Source organism: Garra rufa, chromosome 18 (genome assembly GCF_049309525.1).
Source record: "Garra rufa chromosome 18, GarRuf1.0, whole genome shotgun sequence".
Lineage (NCBI taxonomy): Eukaryota > Metazoa > Chordata > Actinopteri > Cypriniformes > Cyprinidae > Garra > Garra rufa.
Window position 1 is genome coordinate 41,642,688 of NC_133378.1, and position 23,000 is coordinate 41,665,687.

Below are 23,000 nucleotides of genomic sequence, written 5' to 3' on the forward strand. Positions count from 1 at the left end.
ATTAGGCAGTATTTATTTGCATATACGTGCATTTTAGCTATAAGCAGCAGGCTCTATGTCATTGCATAATGAAGTTTAATGTCATCATCATTGCATTATCTCTGTGGCTTGCAGCGCATTGTATAATGAGATCTACAGGCCCGTTTCTACTTCCGGAAACCGAGACCAAACATGGCTCTCTATCTATAAGCGCCTGTGACAGCCTGTCGCACGTGATTCATCTGTTTTTTGGCGACATTTCTGTCGTTTCAGAGCGTTGAATCGTCGAGGCGTGGGCGCGCTCCGGGGCAGCCCGTTCCCGGCAACGGCAGCTGTCAAACTCAAGGCATTCCCGCCAAAAATACACGCTCGCCCCCGCGAGAGCTGCAGAAGCGCAGACACGAGCCTGCTGGAGGTGTCGGATCGCACAGCTCAGGAGCGGGAAGCCCTTGTGAGTGACAATATTGCATGAGCAAACAACCAGGAGGAAGAATATACCCTGTGAAAATGCTACAGCAAACCAGTGAGATGGTTAAATGCGAGTTACCACTTAATATATGGTGAAAATCACATTATAATCTGGTATAAAACGCTTTTTGCAAGTAAAAACTATAAACTACCCTATAATGGTTCATACTGATCTGACTGAGCATCCTGTATCTTTTCTAATTAATTAGATTTACGGTTTTCCTAAAAATGACGATTAAAACGGAGAAAAATCCCATAGACTTACATTGAGGGAATGTTCAAATGAGCCAAAACTATTCAAACTCCAACTGACAAAACTCCCACAATCCCTTGAGACTCAATCAATTTTGAAGCTTCCCTTTTATGTACTATTTCTAATCCATTTAAACTCAAACTAACTTGCTAATCATGTTAACAGCATGCCAGTAACATGTTAAATTCATGCTAGCAACTTGTTAATCATTTTAGAAACATGTTAACAACATGCTAGTAACATGCTAATCATGCTAGCAGCATGCTAACAACTTGATAATCATGCTAGAAACATGTTAACAACATGTTAATAAATTGCTAATCGAAATGACATGCTAGTAATTTGTCAATCATGTTAGAAACATTCCAGCAAAATGCTAACTACATGTTAATCATGTTAACAACATGCTAGTAATATGCACATCATACTAGAATAAAGTTAGCAACATACTAGTAACTTGCTACGCATGCTAGAAACATGTTAACAACATGCTAGAAACATGTTAACAACATGCTAATCATGCTAGCAACTCATTAGTAACATGTCAATCATGTTAGAATCATGCCATCAACATGTGTTTGATCTTTCATTCAAAAAATTCTAAAAATTCTAACCTGTCATTGAAGCAAATCAATAGAACCTAGGGGTGAAATCTAATTATGAAATAAATGTTTTTCTCTAGTTCACGTTGGCCAATATTATTGGCACCCAATTATTACAACGTCCTTTTCCCAAGATAACAGTTCTGAGTTTTCTCCAACAATGTCTAATGAGTTTGGAGAACACCTGACAAGAGATCAGAGACCATTCCTTCAAACAGAATCTCTCTCTTCCCAGCTTCATGTTGGTGCTTCTTCTCTTCAGTTACCATACAGGGTTCAGGTCAGGGACATAATTTTGTGTTGATTTTGATGTTTGTTTTGGATCATCGTCCTGCTGGAAGATGCAACCATGGCCCATTATAAGACTCCCAACAGAGGCAGTCATGTTTTGATTTTTTATCTGCTGGTATTTGATAGAATCCATGAAGCCATGTATCTAAACAAGATTTCCAGGACCTCCGGCAGAAAAATAGGTCCACAATATTAAAGACCCAGCAGTATTTTTAACTGTGAGCATGGGGTACTTTTTTATCCCTGTCTGCACCAAAACCATCTGGTGGGTTAGCTGCTAAAAAGCTCATTTTTAGTTTTATCTGACCATAGAAGCCAGTCCTGTTTGAAGTTCCAATCATGTCTGACAAGTGAATATGCTGGAGTTTGTTTTGGGGTGAGCCAGGAGGACTTTTCTTGAAACTCTCTGGAACAACATGTGGTGATGTAGGGGCTGTTTGATCCTTTTATTTTAGGCTTTCTGACCCTAAGACTCAACAATTCTCTGCAATTCTCCAACTGTGATCCTTGGAGAGTCTTTGGCCACTCAAACTCTCCTCCTCATCGTGCATTAGGATGATATAGACACATCCTCTTCTAGGCAGATTTGTAACATCTTTAGTTGATTGAAACTTCGTAATTATTGTCCTGATGGTGGGAATGGGGATTTTCAATGCTTTAGCTCTTTTCTCACAGCCACTTTCTGTTTTGTGAAGCTCAACAAACTTGTTCTGCACATCAGAACTACATTCTTTGGTTTTACTTCTTGTGATGATGATTAAGGGAATTTGGCTTTTGTGTTCCTCATATTTATAATCATGTGGAACAGAAAGTCATGGCTGGACAATTTTATACTCCTAGCCACCCTGGTTTGCTAAAACAATTGTAATATTAATGGGAATATACTTCAGAGATATTTTACTTAGACAAATCTCATTTTACTTAATGAGATTTCCCCCCCATTTTCCATCGTTTTACTTCAGTGAAAGGTTACAATTTTGTGAATTTTTCGAACGAAAGATCTAAAGGATAAACAATGCAGATTAATTTTCACAGTCACATTTGCTCATATTTACTAAGGGTTCCAGTATTAGTGGAGGGCACTGCATAATGGTTCTGTGTGGTTGCTAGACTCAAGTTCTTATAAAAAGTGTTATTTTCTGGTCTTTAGAAATAGCTCATGTCCCTGTGGGATTTTCAACCTGTTTTTCATCCACTGGTTGCAACCTGTTAAATTTGTACGTCCCTAATATAGGGCATGTTGACATTATGGGAGGCTGCCGCATATTGACATTGATTAATGAAGAACACCTTTTTTGAAACACTAAACTGTATGTAGATTAAAAAGTTCTGCAACATATCTGTATGTAAGTTGTATTATAGGTCATTTAAACTGTTGTGAAACTGAAAACATATTCTATACTGTAGTTTTACAAAAAAAAAGTTAATGTTTATAATATCTTCATGCCTTTGTAGTTGCATTTATCAAATTAGTGCTGGATGATACTTACATTTTGTGATATATAAAAATTACATATTTGATATTTGCTATACACTATCAGTCAAAAGTTTTTGAACAGTAAGATTGTAATGTTCTTTAAAGTCTCTTCTGCTCACCAAGCCTGCATTTATTTGATTCAAAGCACAGCAAAAACAGTACAATTTTGAAATATTTTTACTGTTTAAAATAACTACTTTCTATTTAAATATATATTAAAATGTAATTTATTCCTGGGATCAAAGCTGAATTTTCAGCATCATTACTGCAGTCTTCAGTGTCACATGATCCTTTAGAAATCACACTAATATGCTGATTTGCTGCTCCAAAAACATTGTTTCTTTGGTGTATAGAAAATTCAGAAAAACAGCAATTATCTGAAATAGAAATCTTTTGTAACATTACAAGTAACTTTTGATCAATTTAAAGCGTCCTTTAGAAATAAAAGTATAAATTTCTATCACCCCCTTCCCCTAAAAAAATATACTGACTCAGAGTTTTTGAATGGTATAGTATGTAATGTTACAAAAGCTTTTTATTTCAGATAAATGCTGATCTTTGGATCTTTCTATTCATCAAATAATTCTGAGTACTCAACTTGTTTTAATATTGAAGCTGATAATAATAATAATAATAATAATAATAATAATAATGATAAAATGTTTGAGCAGCAAATCAGTATATTAGAATGATTTCTGAAGGATCATGTGACACTAAAGGCTGGAGAAATTATGCTGAAAATTCAGCTTTGCATCACAGGAATAAGTTACATTTGAACAGATATTCAAATAGAAAGCAGCTATTTTAAATTCAATTCAATTCGAGTTTATTTGTATAGTGCTTTTCACAATACAAATCGTTGCAAAGCAGCTGTACAAAAAAAAAAGTAGGCTACTACAATATATTTAGAAGCTTATTAGTGGTGACTATTGTATGTTAAGTCGATGTACATATGGTATAAATATTAAAAACAGTAATGGTGTAATCAAAAACAGATGATGAACACTAGTAATGATTATGTGTTGCAATCAAACTTGTAGAGAAATTGTGTAGTGCTGTATGTTGTTTCAAGGCTGGCATCATCTTTTCTTCTGAATCCAGACTGAATCTTGTGTAATTCCTAGTTACCACGGGATGGGAATCCCGTGGCAGAAACAGGAAAACAAATAGAGAAATAATTAGCGTAGCTGCTGTTCCAACCAAGCAAAAATTGTGTGTTTTGCCCAAGCTGAAGAATGTTGATGTGCATTTGATCAGATGTAGCTGAAGTACAAGGTTATGAGATACATTATGTGAATGCTTGGCTAAAGAGATGAGTCTTTAATCAAGATTTAAACATACAGAGTGTGTCTGAACCCTGAACGTTATCAGGAAGGCTATTCCAGAGTTTGGGAGCCAAATGTGGAAAGACTTTGCTGTCCTATAGGTACTACTAAAACTCGAGAGTTTTGCGACCTTAGGGAGCGTGAAGGATTGTAGCGTAGTAGGAGACTAGTTAGGTATGCAGGAGCTAAACCATTAAGGGCCTTATAGGTCAGAAGTAATATTTTGTAAGTGATACGGAACCTAATAGGTAGCCAGTGTAGAGACTGTAAAATTGGGGTAATATGATCATATTTTCTTGATCTGGTAAGGACTCTAGCAGCTGCATTTTGGACTACCTGTAGCTTATTTATTGAAGAAGCAGGACAACCACCTAGTAGTGCATTACAATAGTCCAGTCTAGACGTCATGAATGCATGAACTAACTTTTCTGCATCAGAAACAGGTAACATGTTCCGTAGCTTAGCAATGTTTCTAAGATGGAAGAATGCTGTTTTTGTAACATGAGAAATATGATTTTCAAAAGACAGGTTGCTGTCTAATATAACACCCAGATTTTTGACTGTAGAGGAAATAATAGTACATGCGTCTAGTTGCAGATTGCAGTTTAAGAGATTCTGTGTACTGTTTTTTGGTCCAATAAGTAATATCTCGGTCTTATCTGAATTTAATAGTAGAAAATTATTGGTCATCCAATCGTTCACATTTTTAACACACTCTGTTAACTTTGCTAAGTTAGAAGTTTCATCTGGTCTTGTTGAAATATATAGTTGAGTATCATCAGCACAACAATGGAAACTAATCCCATATTTCCTAATAATATTACCAAGGGGTAACATGTAAATTGAAAATAGCAGAGGACCTAGGCCAGATCCTTGTGGCACTCCATACTTTACTGGTGTTAGCTGCGATGACTCCCCGTTTAAATACACAAAGTGGTAGCGATCGGACAGGTATGATCTGAACCATCTTAAAGCCTGCTCTTGAATACCTGTATAGTTTTGTAATCGATCTATGAGTATGTCATGATCTATAGTGTCGAACGCAGCACTAAGATCAAGTAAAACTAGCAATGAGACGCAGCCTTGATCTGACGCAAGTAGCAAGTCATTTGTGATTTTTACAAGTGCAGTTTCTGTGCTATGGAGGGGCCTGAAACCTGAAATTCTGCAAAGAGATTATTATTTTGCGTGAAGGAGCACAATTGAGCAGACACAACTTTTTCCAAAATTTTAGACATAAATGGAAGATTAGAAATGGGTCTGTAATTTGCCAATTCACTAGGGTCTAGCTGTGGTTTCTTAATAAGAGGTTTAATAACCGCTAGTTTGAATGGTTTTGGGACATGACCTAAAGATAACGATGAGTTAACAATATTAAGAAGCGGTACTTCTACAGGTAACAACTCTTTTAGTAATTTAGTGGGTACAGGATCTAATAGGCATGTTGTTGGTTTAGATGTGGTGATAAGTTTATTTAATTCTTTCTGTTCTATAGTTGTAAAGCACTGCAGTTTTTCTTTGGGTGTAATGAATAATGCTGAAGTATCAGTTGCTGTAGTATCTATAGTTGTTATTGTATTTCTGATGCTGTCTATTTTATCAGTAAAGAAATTCATAAAGGCGTTACTATTAAACTGTGCAGGAATATTAAGGTCGGGTGGTATTTGGTTATTTGTTAATCTAGCCACTGTGCTAAATAAAAACCTTGGATTGTTTTGGTTTTGTTCTATGAGCTGGTGGATGTACTCGGCTCTAGCAGCTTTTAAAGCCTCTCTATATTTTTAAAGAGTAAAAATATTTCTTACTGTTCAAAAACTTTTGACTGGTAGTGTGTGTAAGTATGTATCGGTCATCCTTTGGACATATTAGTTTTTGTGTTTTTAAAGGATTAGTTCACTTCCAGAACAAAAATGTACAGATAATTTACTCACCCCCTTGTCATCCAAGATGTTCATGTCTTTCTTCAGTCGTAAAGAAATTATGTTTTTTGAGGAAAACACTTAATGATTTCTCTCCATATAGTGGACTACACTCTAAAAAGTGCTGGGTTAAAAAATAACCCAACCATAACCCAGCTGCTGGGTAACTATGGGACAGAACACGCGTTGGGTTGTTTTGACCCAAGTGCTGGGTTAAATCATTTGACCCAAAATGCTGGGTTGTTTATTTGACCCAACCAGTGGGTCAGATTAACTGTGTTGCTGGGTTAAAAACTACCTAAATATTGGGTTATTTGTTGTCTTGCTACCTTTATATTTACCAATAATAATATATAAATCACAAAAGAATGTAAAATTATTATTGTTTTTCTGTAATACAGTTACACAACACAAAAAAATGCATCTGTAAATGTCAATTTAATGAGTTTTCATATTTCTTTTTAATACAGTTTTCAAATAGGTGCAGCTGTCACACATTTTGTCCAACCCTTACAGACACAAATAACGGTTTTAGTAGATCAGTTTCTTTTAAACACAAAACTGAAAAAAAGGCACAATATATTCCTATTCTTTATGTCAACATTGCAGCAGCAGAACACTCAACAATGAATTATTACCAAATTAGAATCATTCCAAACATTATGCCATTAAAACTTAGCCAAACAAAGAGTCCACCAGACAATTCTTACAATTTAAAACATGTTACAAGTGGCCAAGAAAAAAAACTGTTGCCCTCAAAAACTTCACAAATGAAGACTTATGTCCATCAATATGATATACTGCAAGCTGGAGAAATTCCCAGGCAACAAGTCCGCTTCAATGGCATGGCCTGGAACAATGGCGATGGTCTAGAAATGTTGTTGTCTCATCCCAAGGCTCAAATCCACCATGTTGGTCCCCACCTGTTAATTATACGGCATTTAGTCTTGCAACATAACTAACATTTTAAGTTAAGTGTATTTTATGAACATAAACATAGAGGCATGAAATAAATGCTCATTTTGCTTCTCAACTTTTCATACAGTTGTGGTCAAAATTATTAGAACACTAGTATTTTCACCAGCTAAATAAGGCTTTAAGTCAGTGATTTCTCTTTTGCTGTAGTGTGTCAGTAGGAAATACCGGTTTACATTTCCATTCATTTTGCCATTAATTGTGATAATCCAGTGACATTTTTGTTTGCACAACAGCCAGTGCTCCACACAGGATCTGATCTCATCATCATCCAGAAGAACTGTGACAGCGTCTCCAAGATGCTCCAAGAGACCTGCCTGCAAAGCTACAGTACTGTTAAGAGTTTTAAGCACTTGTCTAAAAATGTCATAAAATGATGCTGTCAAAAATAATGTCATAAATAAATGTTCTTTATCAGTTAACCTTGATTAACTAAATTAAATCAACATTTGGTTTGACCATCCTTTTGCGTTTAAAGCAGCTTTTGCCCTACATTAGGTGCACTTGCACATAGTTTTTCAGGTAGCTTTGCAGGTAGGTCTCTTGAAGCATCTTGGAGACGTTGTCACAGTTCTTCTGGATTTAGTCTGTCTCAGTTTGTTCTGTTTCTTCATGTCATTCCAGACAGACTGAATGATGATGAGATCAGATCTCTGTGTGGAGGATTGGCTGTTGTGCAAACAAAAACCTCACTGGATTCACAATTAAAAGCAAAATGAATGTTTGGAAATGTAAACTGATATTTCTTACTGACACACTACAGCAAAAGATAACAAACACTGACTTAAAATAATTTTTTAGCTGGTGAAAATGCTACTGTTATAATAATTTTGGCCACCACTGTGTTTATATATATATATATACACCCTTATTAGAGCAGAAAACGTAAAACAAAACTTACAGGTTGTACGCAAATGAATGGCCTCCAGGATTCCGTGGTTGTGGGTCTGAAGACCTTTTATCCAGAGTGGGCAGGACTTTGAAAGCACTTTCCCCTTTAGCATCTAAACCATAGGAATAATATGCAAACTGTGAAACATATTTTATAATCAAAACAACAAACTGAAACACTTTCATATGAAGATTTCTTCATTCCTTTAAATAATGCAAATTAATTCCCACCCTCATTCAACTACTGCAGGTTAAGTTTAGGTATGGGGGTCAGATTCAGGGATGTAGAATATGCTCATGCAGAATAAGGCATCAGTATGTGCTTCATAAGTACTAATTAACAGCCAATATACAAGCTAATAAGCAACTAGTTAAGTGTTACTGTACCATTGTATTTACCAGTTGATGTGTGTCAAATACAGTTGCATATGTTTTTTATAGATTGACATATTATAAGAAAAAGCTTACCTTAAGTCATGTCACCTTATCCCTTGCTGAGCACTCGCAAGAATTAGGTCTGCAACTGTAGCCCAGTCTTCAAAAAGTCTGCCTCTGGATATAGCTTCCTAAAGTCTTGTGAAATCTGATAAAATCTGAAAAACAAATGTGGTTCAATAAGTTTAAGGTTTATACTGGTCTCCTAGTTTGTAATGCAACACAGGCATTCACTAAAATGCCGTTCACATGCCGCGCCTAAAAACGCAAGACGCGTCGCTTTCTCATTCTTTCCAAAACGCAGCTTGCTCTCACATGGCGTCTGCCGTTGCTAAGCAACCATGTCCCGTGCCTGGAAAAACGAGCTTCCATTACGAGCGTATATTGGCATCTACATCTGAAATAACAAACTTCAGTGCGCAAAAAACACGACATGTGAACGTCCACATACACCACGAGAAATTAAGTCTAACTTTACATACTGTAGCTAAGACAACATTACATTTAAGTAATAAACAATAGTACATACCAGTCATATTGTGGTTTAACATTATTAAAGTAAGGGACATAGCGTTTTAGCTAATGCAGATAAGTTACCTCAAGGAAAAAAGCGCGAAAATGCTCAACATAAAACATATGGATCTATCGTTGGATTCGGCACGTCGCAGACATTTACTTGAAAAAATATGCCCTTAAAAGATAAATTTTTGTATGAAATTATCTAATTTTGACAAAACATTACAAGGCCATACAGTATGCAGACAGTAAAAGAACTTACCCCCGTATTTCTGACCTACTCTTTCCATAAGGCGTTAAAATAAAGGCCATGTGTATACTGTAAGTTATACAAATAACACCACACACACACACACACACACACACACACACACACACACACTTTATATAACAATAAAGCGATTGTTGAGGCAAAAAAGTACATCGCTAGGGCTAGGCTGCTTAAGTTACAACGTTCGTCATTCACGGAATAAAATGCCAACCCCGCACAGCGACATATCAAATATTGCATTAAACAGTGAAATCAGTGTGCTCTAAAACACAACTTATTAAAAATAAAGGTAAATAATGATATAATCATATTAATTTACCTTATAATCCTGCTTGCTGCGAGGTGCGTGACCGCCTGGGGAGGAGACGAGTGAAGAATCCAGAATGTTCGATGAAGTGAAAAAAATAAACAAACCGGTTGGGTCAAAATAACCCAACCCAGGTGTTCATAGTGAAAGAACCCCTTATAGTCCATTTGACCCAGCATGATCAACCCAACTGTGTGTTTACAGTGCCTCAAACAACCCAACATTTTGACCCAGCACAATTAACCCAGCAATGTGTTTACAAAAATAACCCAGCACTTTTTAGAGTGTATGGTGCCCTGAGTTTGAGCTTCCAAAATGCGGTTTAAATGCAGCTTTAAAGGGCTCTAAAAGTTCCCAGCCGATGAAGAAGTGTCTTATCTAGTAAAACGATTGGTTCTCTTCTACAAAAGGAGAAGAAAATGAGGAGGAGAAAATGAGATGGGAGTTTCTCGACATACCCTAACTGTCATGAACCGGAATACACACAGAGCTACACAAGATGAGCATTTGAGATTAAAAAGTATATAAATTGTAAAGTAAAAAAAAAAAAAAAATTGTTTCACTAGATAAGACCCTTCTTTCCTCGGCTGGGATTGTTTAGAGCCCTTTAAAGCTGCATTTAAACTCCATTTTGGAAGTTCAGACTTACAGACACCATTGAAGTCCACTACAGGTGCTGGTCATATAATTAAAATATCTTCAAAAAGTTAATTTATTTCACTAATTCCATTCAAGAAGTGAAACTTGTATAATGTATACATTCATTCCACACAGACTAATTTATTTCAAGTGTTTATTTCTTTTAATTTTGATGATTATAACTGACAACTAATGAAAACCCCAATTCAGTATCTCAGAAAATTAGAATATTGTGAAAAGGTTGAGTATTGAAGACACCTGGTGCCACACTCTAATCAGCTTATTAACTCAAAACACCTGCAAAGGCCTTTAAATGGTCTTTCAGTCTAGTTCTGTAGGCTATACAATCATGGGGAAGACTGCTGATTTGACAGTTGTGCAAAAGACGACCATTGACACCTTGCACAAGGAGGGCAAGACACAAAAGGTCATTGCAAAAGAGGCTGGCTGTTCATAGAGCTCTGTGTCCAAGAACATTAATAGAGAGGCGAAGGGAAGGAAAAGATGCGGTAGAAAAAAAAGTGTACAAGCAATAGGGGTAACCGCACCCTGGAGAGAATTGTGAAACAAAACCCATTCAAAAATGTGGGGGAGATCCACAAAGAGTGGACTGCAGCTGGAGTCAGTGCTTCAAGAACCACTACCCAGACGAATGCAAGACATGGGTTTCAGCTGTCGCATTCCTTGTGTCAAGCCACTCTTGAACAACAGACAGCGTCAGAAACGTCTCACCTGGGCTAAAGACAAAAAGGACTAGACTGCTACTGAATGGTCCAAAGTTATGTTCTCTGATGAAAGTAAATTTTGCATTTCCTTTGGAAATCAGGATCCCAGAGTCTGGAGGAAGAGAGGAGAGGCACAGAATCCACTTTACTTGAGGTCCAGTGTAAAGTTTCCACAGTCAGTGATGGTTTGGGGTGTCATGTCATCTGCTGGTGTTGGTCCACTGTGTTTTCTGAGGTTCAAGGTCAACGCAGCTGTATACCAGGACGTTTTAGAGCACTTCATGCTTCCTGCTGCTGACCAACTTCATGGAGATGCAGATTTAATTTTCCAACAGAACTTGGCACCTGCACACAGTGCCAAAGCTACCAGTACCTGGTTTAAGGACCATGGTATGTTCTTAACTGGCCAGCAAACTCGCCTGACCTTAACCCCATAGAAAATCTATGGGGTATTTTCAAAGTCCCTTTAAGGCAAGTCATGTCACTTGGCGGCCATCTTTGAAACGCTATTCGGGCATGCAAGTCCAGCTCCTATCTCTTTGAATAGGGAAACATCAAATTCTCCAAAACTGTTCACCAAGCTTACGATTAAATTTCATATTTTAAATCTCCAAAGAAATCCAACAAGAACTGCCTCATAAATATGGTTCCTTGTGCTCCAATAGCGTTAAAAAAACGCTTATTTTTTCTGGCTAAATGAGCCAGTGTGCATGCGTAGTATTGAGCGCACGTCTTAGAGCGCCCATTGTTTCTATAGCAACTAATTACTTTTAGTTTCTTACTAATCAACGATTGTCTTTTTGACTAAGAAGGCGGGGCTTTGCAGCCATAATGAACGTTGCATTTTTCCCCATTCAAAACTACACGAGTGACGCCTCTTGGGTATTCTATAGTCTTTGGTATTTTGAAGAGGAAGATGCGATATGCCAGACCCAACAATGCAGAAGAGCTGAAGGCCACTATCAGAGCAACCTGGGCTCTCATAACACCTGAGCAGTGCCACAGACTGATCGACTCCATGCCACGCCGCATTGCTGCAGTAATTCAGGCAAAAGGAGCCCCAACTAAGTATTGAGTGCTGTACATGCTCATACTTTTCAGTTGGCCAAGATTTCTAAAAATCCTTTCTTTGTTTTGGTCTTGAGTAATATTCTAATTTTCTGAGATACTGAATTGGGGTTTTCATTAGTTGTCAGTTATAATCATCAAAATGAAATGAAATAAACACTTGAAATATGTGACCCCAGACCACAAAACCAGTCTTAAGTCGCTGGGGTATATTTGTAGCAATAGCCAAAAATACATTGCATGGGTCAAAATTATTGATTTTTCTTTTATGTCAAAAATCATTAGGAAATTAAGTAAAGATCATGTTCCATGAAGATTTTTTTTGTAAAATTCATACTATAAATATATCAAAATGTAATTTTTGATTAGTAATATGCATTGTTAAGAACTTAATTTGGACAACTTTAAAGGTGATTTTCTCAGTATTTAGATTTTTTTGCACCCTCAGATTCCAGATTTTCAAATAGATGTATCTCGGCCAAATATTGTCCTATCCTAACAAACCATACATCAATAGAAAGCTTATTTATTGAGCTTTCGTGTGATGTATACATCTCAGTTTTGTAAAATTTAACCTTATGACTGGTTTTGTGGTCCAGGGTCACGTATATCAGTCAGTGTGGAATGAATGTATACTTTATACAAGTTTCACTTCTTGAATGGAATTAGTGAAATAAATCAACTTTTGAAGATATTCTAATTATATGACCAGCACCTGCATATGGAGAGAAATCCTGAAATGTTTTCCTCAAAAAACAACATCTTTACGACTGAAGAAAGAGTCATTAACATCTTGGATGACAAGAGGCTGAGTACATTATCTGTACATTTTTGCTCTGAAAGTGAACTTCTCCTTTAAGAATTAGTTCATCCTGTATGTGAGCCATAGAGACCCTGAGAAGTGGTGTTTCTCCAAGTGCAGTTCTCTCTCACCGAAGCGAAATGCGGAGTTACTGCTGACCCCGGATCAGCGGCGCTGCATCTGTGTGTGTTGTGTAAGATGGAGAGAGAAGAGACTGGAGCTTCACTCCTCCCACACAGGAGCATCACGGCCTGACACACACCCATACATTTAGAGCGCAAACTTTTATTCTTTCACATGTGGGTGTTTTGTGTGTGTGTGTGTCCATGCCTGACTAAGTGACTGACAAAGCCTCTGATTCTGACTCAAGTCTTCATCAACATCTTCATCAGGGCCAGAAACCAAACCAGCCTGTTGAGAAATGAACACCAATGACAGAAAATCATAGGATTTTGTTTATATCTCTAGCTCTGAATGCGCAGGATGTTTGTAGGTTTGTTCGCATTAGTAACCCTAAATAAACGAGCTTTAACCAGCAGGTTATTTTGGTGAGTGTTTTTACGCAGTGCGGATCGATGACAGCTGCAGTGATCCGTGTGTTCGTCACTAAAGGCTTTCATTCACACTAATGATTTTAATATACGTGATATTCAGTGAGTCAGTGCATCTGCTCAATCTGCTCAATTCCCATGATGCTTCGGGGACTGTTTATGATTTCGTTTTGCTCGGGGACGTTTGATTTGGCTTTTAGAGCACACTCACATATAAAACACACTCACAGGAGTTGATGTTTGGGTTTAAGTGAATACAGATGCATTCATTTAAATGTGAGTGTGTGCGTTTTTGTGTATTAGTGACGATGAATGATATAGTTTTTTCTTTCTGTCCTTTCACAGATTCGAGGTCAAACGCTGCAGTAAACATTCAGCTGTTTATATAGATGTCGGACCTTGGAGCTGAAGGTCAGCTCACTAAACCAGAGTTTAAGTCAAACCACACAGACAAACAGTTAGACACATTAATGGTTAGTGCTTTTACCTCTTTATTTTTATATTGTATTGTATTTCTTTATTTATTTTTTGGTATATTTAAAGTTGTTTAATATCTATTTCATTTATTATAATTTTACTTTATTTTTGATTAAGTAGTGAAACCTGAGTGAAATCTCACAAAAATGAAAGAAATTAACAAAAGCGCTTTATTGCTTTACTTTAATTCCATTTTAATTTTTTAATTACAAATTGTGAATCTTGTTTTTTGTATGTATATATGGTTTTATTTTATATTTACTAATTCAAAACTTTTTATTTTAGTTTATACAGTTTTATTTATTGTCAGTTAGATTTTTTATTCAATTGCAAAACATGTAGCTTTTTTTAAATTTGCCTTTGTAATTTAATTTAATGATTTTTTAAAATTAAATTAAATTGCAGTATCTGTTTCATTTTTTTATTATTATTATTATTATTATTATTATTATTATTATTATTTTACTTTATTTTTGATTAAATAGTGAAACCTGAGTGAAATCTCACAAAATTAAAGAAATTAACAAAACCGCTTTATTGCTTTACTTTAATTCCACTTTTATTTTTAATTACAAAATGTGAATCTTGTTTTTTTAAGTCTATATAGTTTTATTTTATATTTACTAATTCAAAACTTTTTATTTTAGTTTATACAGTTTTATTTATTGTCAGTTAGATTTTTTATTCAATTGCAAAACCTGTAGCTTTTTTATTTGCCTTTGTAATTTAATTTAATTTAATGAAATTAAATTAATTTTTTTTAATTAAATTGCAAAATCTGTATCTTTGTTTATAGTTTTACTTTTTTCTAATTTAATTAAAAGCTTATATCTTGTTTTATTTATTTAATTTAATTCTATTTTTATTTTTAAAATTAAAGTTTCAAAATCTGTATCTTGTTTTTACAGTTTTACTTTATATTTAACAAAACCACTTTCTTTTAGAGTTTATTTTATATTTATTAATTCAATTTTTTTTATTTTAGTTTATACAGTTTTATTTTTTTTGCTCATTCAGATCAATTCGATTTTTTTATTAAATTGCAAAACCTGTAGCTTTTTTTAGTATTAGGTTTTATTTTATATTCACTAATCTAATGCAAAAACATCAAATGTAATTTTTTAATATTAAATTAAATTAAATCTTGTCTATAGTTTTAATTTATATTTACTATTTTAATCTTGTATCTTTTTTAATTATATTTTTTGTTTCAAAATTAAATTGCATAATCTGTATCTTGCTTTTTAGTCTATACAATTTTCCTTTATATTTACAAATTTAGTGCAAAAATGTATCTTGTTTTTATTTATATTTTTATTAAATTAAATTGCAAAATCCGTATCAATAGTTTTAATTAATATTTACTTATTTAATCTTGTATCTTGTTTTTAAATTTAATTTAATTATATTTTTGTTTTTAAAATTAAATTGCAAAATCTGTATCATGTTTTTAGTCTATATAGTTTTCCTTTAATTAAAAACCTGCATTCAGTTTATTTTTCAATCAATAGTTTTACCTTGTATTTAATCATTTAATTCAAAACATGTATTTTGTGTTTTTTTTATATTGTTTATATAAATTTTACTTTATATTTACTAATTAAATTGAAACTTGCATGTTGTTTACTTTTTCTTTGTTATTCTGTACAGTGTTACATTGATATCTGATTACAAGTTTCTGTTTACTTTTAGAATACATTTAGTTCGATCAAAAGCAAAAAACAGAAATTTACTGTGAGACCAGAATGTTGACTGTTGAATGTTCATTGCACTGAATTGCACACTTGAAGTGATTCTAGAAGAGTTAACCAGCAGTCATCAGAGCTGCTCTGTCATTGGTCAGACACCTCAGGGTTTCTGTGACCTCCAACCCCAAACCAAGGTTCATCCGTGAGCTGTATATATGAGGCCTGAGAGCGGGTGTGTGTGACTGATAAAGAGCATCATGTGTTCGGTGAGCGTGTGCTGCTGCGCGGCTCTGCTGCTGCTTCTGCTGCTCAAATGCATGCTGGGACGTCGGTGTCCATCTAAGATTGGCGTGAGTTTGCCGTGTCTGCCGTGGGTGCCTGTGTTCGGCAGTCTGCTGCACCTGCACTCGTCTCTTCCTCCTCACCTGCTCTTCACACAGCTGTCACGCAGGTATGGCCCTCTATTCGGCCTCTACGCCGGACCGCATTTCACTCTGGTGGTCAGCGAGATCAATCTGGTCAGAGAAGTGCTGCTGCAGCGTGGACGAGAGTTCGCCGGACGACCCAAGATGGTGAGCATGATGCTGGAATAATGTTTGTATTCGAATAACGAGTGTTACGACCCCGAAGTGGACTAGGCTGCTCTCCAAAGGCAAAGCGCAGTAACTGCGCATTTGGTCAAAATTGATTTAAGGCTTAAAATGGACTCTGTGACAATTGTTTTGTCTTGTGACACGAAAGTGTCAACATGTTTGACTAGCTGGTGTAAAAACTTTTCAGTGTTAGCGTAGTTACTGCACTTTGCCTTTGGAGGGCAGTAGGGGTACTGGGGTCGAACATTTAAAAGACAGACATTAAAAACATATACACACAAAGATATTGTGCGATAAAGTGATTTATTAAAGTTGAATATGAAGCAAATATAAGGGTTTGATCAGTGGCGTAGCCATATGCAAAAAATTTAAGTACAGAGCGTTTACGTGAGTTTTCATAGGCACTTTTATTTACGATCTTTAGCTATTTTACAAAAGCACAATGTTGTGTTGATATTGTGAGTGCACACAGACCTTTTGCAGTTCTGAATGATGTATTATTCTTACCTTTATGAGTAAAAATGATGGCGTTATTTTAGGTTTCCACTGTTATTAAGAAAAAAATGCAAGTGATCGCTTTGGAGCTTCCATGTCCTGCAAAGCGCGCTTTAGCTTCCACTCTCTGCACAAACGATTGGATATGTGTCTAACAGCGCACATTTATCTAGATTAAATGTTTAAATTAATATTGTGAAATGCATCAAGTGTTTTATGTCTGTAGATTTTATTTTAGGCAAGTCGTGTTTATTTGAAAAGGCTAAATTGATCAAACATGCTCAACTCATTGCTGCTGGCCGCTTCATCGTTACTTAAAAAAAAAAAAAAGCTTGAATTTAACAAACATAAAATGTTCCAAACATATTTCTAAATTAACTTAAAAAAGAAACGAAATCTAGCCACTTTGCCATTAGGATCTAAAACTGAACTGTTTTAATGGCTGCAACACGGGCTCTGTTCTCATAAATTGTCGGACAAAGGCAGGCTCGGGCCCTAGTTGATCCACAAGACAGGGGGGTACTACATAAAAGAAAATAACAAAACCAAAACCCTCTAATTTACCAATATCCCCTAATCCTGTCTATGAAAAGAAAATGTGAAAATAAAAAGTCTTCAGCGTCCGAGACGCCCTAACTAAACTGTACTCTATAGCAGAAAAAAAAAGTACAAGGGTTGGCACTCGCCCGAAACCTACAGAGTCAGTTCCTACATGTTGCAGTGTATGTCACGTGACGTTCTCACCTGTCCGCTTCTTGTAACATATAACGCATGCTCAAGTAGGTTATAGTAAGGGGGAGAGGGAACAAAAATATAGCTCAAAGGAAAAACTTACACAATGGATTGTAACAAAATAACGAGCACAAAACAGCAACAACATGAGGGGCTTGCGGGTGGTCTGGCATGCTCTTTTATGTGGGAGGGTCTTTTCCGATTGGGAACGGCAGGATGGTAAGGTCAGCGGTAATGAAGATTGACAGGTGACAGGACCAAGGACCGGGTAAACTGTGAAAGTGAGCAAGAGAAAGACAGTGGAGAAACGCATAACACAACACAAGCACGTAACAACGAGTAATAATGTATCATGTGTAATCAGTAAATGCATATTTAGGGGCCAAGCACCTAAGGTGCGATGGCACCTATTGTATCCGTTGGCCTTCTTTCGTTTCTTCCGCTCCAGTCTATGGCAGCCCATAGAACTGCTTGTGGGAAAGTTGTGAAATTTGGCACACTGAGAGAGGACAGTCTCAACTTTAGCCATAGCAAATTTGGAGTCTCTAACTCAAACTTTCTAGCGCCACCACTTGTCCAAAGTTTCACTCATGTTTATGTTAATAACTTTTGAATGTAAGGCAGAGAATCTTTTTTTTTTCCTCTGAATCCTTGGGTCATGCCCAGTCGAATGAAGTCCAAATTTCAAAAATCATAAGGTTTATTTATTTATTTTTTCTATTTTTAATAGTTGGTAAAACCTACTTTTTGGAGGTCGTCCTAGATGGTTTGTCTGATTTTGACCAAAATAGGCTCAGATCATATTCAGATCACCATGAAGGCAAAAATTATGGAATTCAAGTTTATTAGTCAAACCATTCTGGAATAGCGCGAACAAATTCTACGAAAAGCACACAAAAATGGATGTGAGACTATATATCCGCAACGGTTTTGTATATTGAGACCAATCCTGGTGTGTGTTATAACAAGCATGACCTGAGGTTACCTGCACAGTGCCAACTAGTGGTCAGGAGATACAAAAAATGGCTATTTTAGCTTATAACTTCTGAATGGTTTGGCCCAAAATCACAAAACTGTCTCTTTAGATTCGGTGCATCATGCCGAGTCGAACGATACCCAATTTTCCCATGTCAGCCATTTTTGGCGTCGGCCATTTTGAATTTGAGTAAAATGCTATATTTTACAAACGCATTGACGTATCGTTACAAAACTCTGTATGGGTCATCAGCATGATGCCCTGAATGAGCCTGAGAAGTTTTGAGCCAGCGCCACCTAGTGGTAAAACCAAATATTCACATGCTTATAACTTTGGGTGTGGTCGACTTTTACTTTTTAGACTCCTGAATCCTTGCCAAGTGCAACAATACCAAACATGCCAGGTTTTGCTTATGGTTCGTGCAATGTTTTATTTTAGCGCTTAAAAAAAATTGGCAATATCTCAGAAACCGTTACTCCTATCAACACAAAACCACCGTAGGAAATTCTGAAACATAGCATGCCGGCATATGCGCTAATGTCCAATTGCCAAAATTTGAAACTTTGAAACAAAATGAAATATTTTCACCAAATTTGACACACTTATGCATGGGCACACTCTAAGGACACACACAAAATTTGGTGGGATTGTGCCTCTTGGTGGTGCTATAATTGAACAAAACATGAAATTTCTATTGCCTACAATAGAGTATTATGATATAAAAGTTTTACCAATGCATTGGTGTACCATTACTTTGTATGTCCCATGGAGACCATGACCTGAAAGTATTCAAAACGTTTTGTGACAGTGCCACCTTGTGGTCAAAAGTGATAACTGATTATATTGTATTGCTAGTGGTTGTTTTAATGATTTTTCACCAATTTTAACTAAAATCACCATAAAGTGGCTTTAATTGCTCATTGCTGCACTTGTTCTGATGCTTCCCTTGCCTAACGCTTGGCCCCATAATTGCTGCTTGCAGCTGTATTTTTGATTGTGATGAAAGCAGTGCAAAACACTTTTTTTTAAACTTTGGCACTTTAGTTTCTAATCTCTCTGTTTGTCAAGGTGACCACAGATCTGTTGACTCAGGGTGGGAAGGATATCGCGTTTTCAGACTACAGTCCGCTGTGGAAGAACCATCGGCGTCTGGTGCACAACTCCTTCACGCTGTTCGGCGAGGGATCCAGCAAACTACAGACCATCGGTAAACAAAAGCATTACGGAAGCCTGGATTTTTTTTTATTTGTATTTACACCTGTAAATAATCTGGAAGTGTTTCGGATTATGATTTAAGTAAATGAGTGATAAACTCAGAATTGCAAGATATAAACTTAGTTTTGAGATGTAAACTCAGAATTACAATATATAAACTCATAATTGCAATATAAACAGAATTTTGATATATAAACTCAAAATTGTGACATCAACTCAGAATTACAATATATAAACTCAGATATGCAAGATATAAACTCAGTTGTGAGATGTAAACTCAGAATTACAATGTAACCGTAGAACTGCGATATATAAACTTAGAATTACGATGTAAACTCAATTGTGAGATGTAAACTCATTGCGATGTAACAACAGAATTGCAGTTTAAAAACACAGAATTGTGATATATAAACTCAATTGCGATATATAAATTCAGAATTGCAATATAAACTCATTTGTGAGATATAAGCTCAGAATTGCGATATATAATTGTTATATACACAAAATTAATTTCAGAATTGTGAGATGTACACTTTATAAATTGCCATTATGAAAAAAACTGGCAAGTCTGAAAAAAGTTAGGAAAGTTGCAAGTACTTTTTTTGTATTTTTTTTTTTTTTTTTGTGCCGAAAACAAGCTTTCATACAATCTGCTGTCTCCTATCAAACACAAACGTTGCTGATGCTACTCAAACGTCCTGATGAATGTGTGTGCAGTTCAGGAGGCCGCAGATGATCTGTGTGAGGAGCTCCAGTCCTGCAGGGGTCAGAGTTCAGATCTCAGTCCTGTTCTGATGCGGGCCGTCACTAACGTCATCTGCAAGCTGGTGTTCAGCTCCTCGTACCAGCCCAACGACCCCGAGCTCCAGACCGTCATGGACTACAACGACGGCATCGTCCAGACCATCGCCAGAGGAGGACTCGTCGATATCTTTCCTTGGCTGAGAGTCTGTGTGCACTTTTACTCCCATATTAGAATCATTATCAGTGTCATGTATGTTTTGTAGATTAATTTTTTGATATATACAATTGTGAGATACCTAGAACTGCAATATTTAAACTCAAAATTGTGATATATAAACTCAGAATTTCCATATAAACTCAAATTGTGACATCAACTCAAAATTGTGACATCTCAGAATTGCAATAAATAAATTCAACTGCATTGCTCAGAACTGCGATTTAAACTCAATTACGAGATATAAATTTAGAACTGCGATATAGACTCAGTTGTGAGATACAAACCTGGAATTGTGATATAAACACAGAATTGCAATATATAAACTCAGAATTGCGATATAAACTTATTTGTGATATAAACACAGAATTGCAATATATAAACTCAGAATTGTGATATATAAACTCATTTGTGATATGAACACAGATTTGCAATATGTAAACTAAGAATTGCGATAAATAACAGAATTGCAATATATAAATTCAATTGCATTACTCAGAATTACAATATATAAACTCAGAATTGTAATATATAATCACAGAATTGCGATATATAAATTTCGAATTGCAATATATAAACTCAGAATTGTGATATATAAACTCAGAATTGCAATATATCAATTTAGAATTGTGATATATAAACTCAGAATTGCGATATATAAACACAGAATTGCGATATAATTTCAGAATTGCGATATAAACTCAATTGCAATATATAAACTCAGAATTATGATATATAAACTCAGAATTGTGATATATAAACTCAGAATTGCGTTATATAAACACAATTGCGATATATAAACACAGAATTGCGATATAATTTCAGAATTGCGATATAAACTCAATTGCAATATATAAACTCAGAATTGCAATATATAAACTCAGAATTGTGATATATAAACTCAGAATTTCCATATAAACTCAAAATTGTGACATCAACTCAAAATTGTGACATCTCAGAATTGCAATAAATAAATTCAACTGCATTGCTCAGAACTGCGATATACAAACACAGAATTGCAATATATAAATTCAATTGCATTACTCAGAATTGCGATATATAAACACAGAATTGCGATATAAACTCAATTACATTTAGAACTGCGATATAAACTCAGTTGTGAGATTCAAACCTGGAATTGTGATATAAACACAGAATTGCAATATATAAACTCAGAATTGCGATAACTTATTTGTTATATAAACACAGAATTGCAATATATAAACTCAGAATTGCGATATAAACTTATTTGTGATATAAACACAATTGCAATATATAAACTCATTTGTGATATGAACACAGATTTGCAATATATAAACTAAGAATTGCGATAAATAACAGAATTGCAATATATAAATTCAATTGCATTACTCAGAATTACAATATATAAACTCTGAATTGTAATATATAATCACAGAATTGCGATATATAAATTTCGTATTGCAATATATAAACTCAGAATTGTGATATATAAACTCAGAATTGCAATATATCAATTTAGAATTGTGATATATAAACTCAGAATTGCAATATATAAACACAGAATTGCGATATAATTTCAGAATTGCAATATAAACTCAATTGCAATATATAAACTCAGAATTGCGATATATAAACGCAGAATTGCAATTTATAAATTCAGAATTGTGATATCTAAACTCAGAATTGCAATATATAAATTCAGAATAGCCATATATAAACACAGAATTGCGATATAATTTCAGAATTGCGACAAACTCAATTGACCTTATGCACGGAGCGTTCTTTAGAACTTCCGCTTAAAGATAAGCCAGCTCGTAAACTTCCGCTGAAGCTCATTTTCTATGTGCTATATATTAGGTGGACACTATTGAGACTCACCTACTGCCTCGTTCTTATCAGAAACTGAGAAAAATTATAATTGCAACATTATAAACAATGTTAGCGGCATGAACATTCAGATTCATATTATTTAACAACATATAATTTAAATGCGGAGCCTGGCAATCCCGTACTCTCTGTATCTGCATAGTTGTACATTTAAATGTTGACAGCTAAACACTATCATAACGTGTTTAAGATAACGTTAACTAGCTAGCGATACTTCTCTTCAAGGACATCTTAATCGTATTCTTGATAATCACTAATTTGCCTTCATAGTCATGAACACATTTTTAAAATCTTGCAATATTTTAAAGCCTTTTTTATTTTCTAACTCTACACCTGTGAAATAAAATGTACTTCAAGGACTCACTTTTCATTCATAAAAACGGCATCGGAAAAAAATGACTTTTCACGGAAAACAACGTCTATTTATGGAATTACCCATATAACCAATAGATGGCAGCAGAGGATTATTTATAGTGAAGCTGACTTTTAAAATCCCTATATAT

The 23,000-nt window shown here is 35.3% G+C and overlaps 1 protein-coding gene and 1 long non-coding RNA gene across 2 annotated transcripts in view; one reads left to right on the plus strand and one right to left on the minus strand.

The window, feature by feature from the left end:
- Positions 1-8,188: 8,188 nt before the first annotated feature.
- LOC141290515 (uncharacterized) lies at positions 8,189-9,943 on the minus strand. The gene is made up of 3 exons (XR_012340170.1): positions 9,722-9,943; positions 8,649-8,773; positions 8,189-8,293 (listed from the first exon to the last, which is right to left on the minus strand). It is a non-coding gene; the product is annotated as an uncharacterized lncRNA (long non-coding RNA).
- Positions 9,944-15,916: 5,973 nt separating this feature from the next.
- The window catches only part of cyp17a2 (cytochrome P450, family 17, subfamily A, polypeptide 2), an 8,709-nt gene continuing 1,625 nt past the window's right edge, over positions 15,917-23,000 (plus strand). Inside the window, exons 1-3 of the mRNA XM_073822786.1 lie at positions 15,917-16,231; positions 19,524-19,662; positions 20,388-20,617. Of these exons, the coding sequence (XP_073678887.1) occupies positions 15,917-16,231; positions 19,524-19,662; positions 20,388-20,617 (684 nt within the window). The remainder of the gene's footprint in view (positions 16,232-19,523; positions 19,663-20,387; positions 20,618-23,000) is intronic.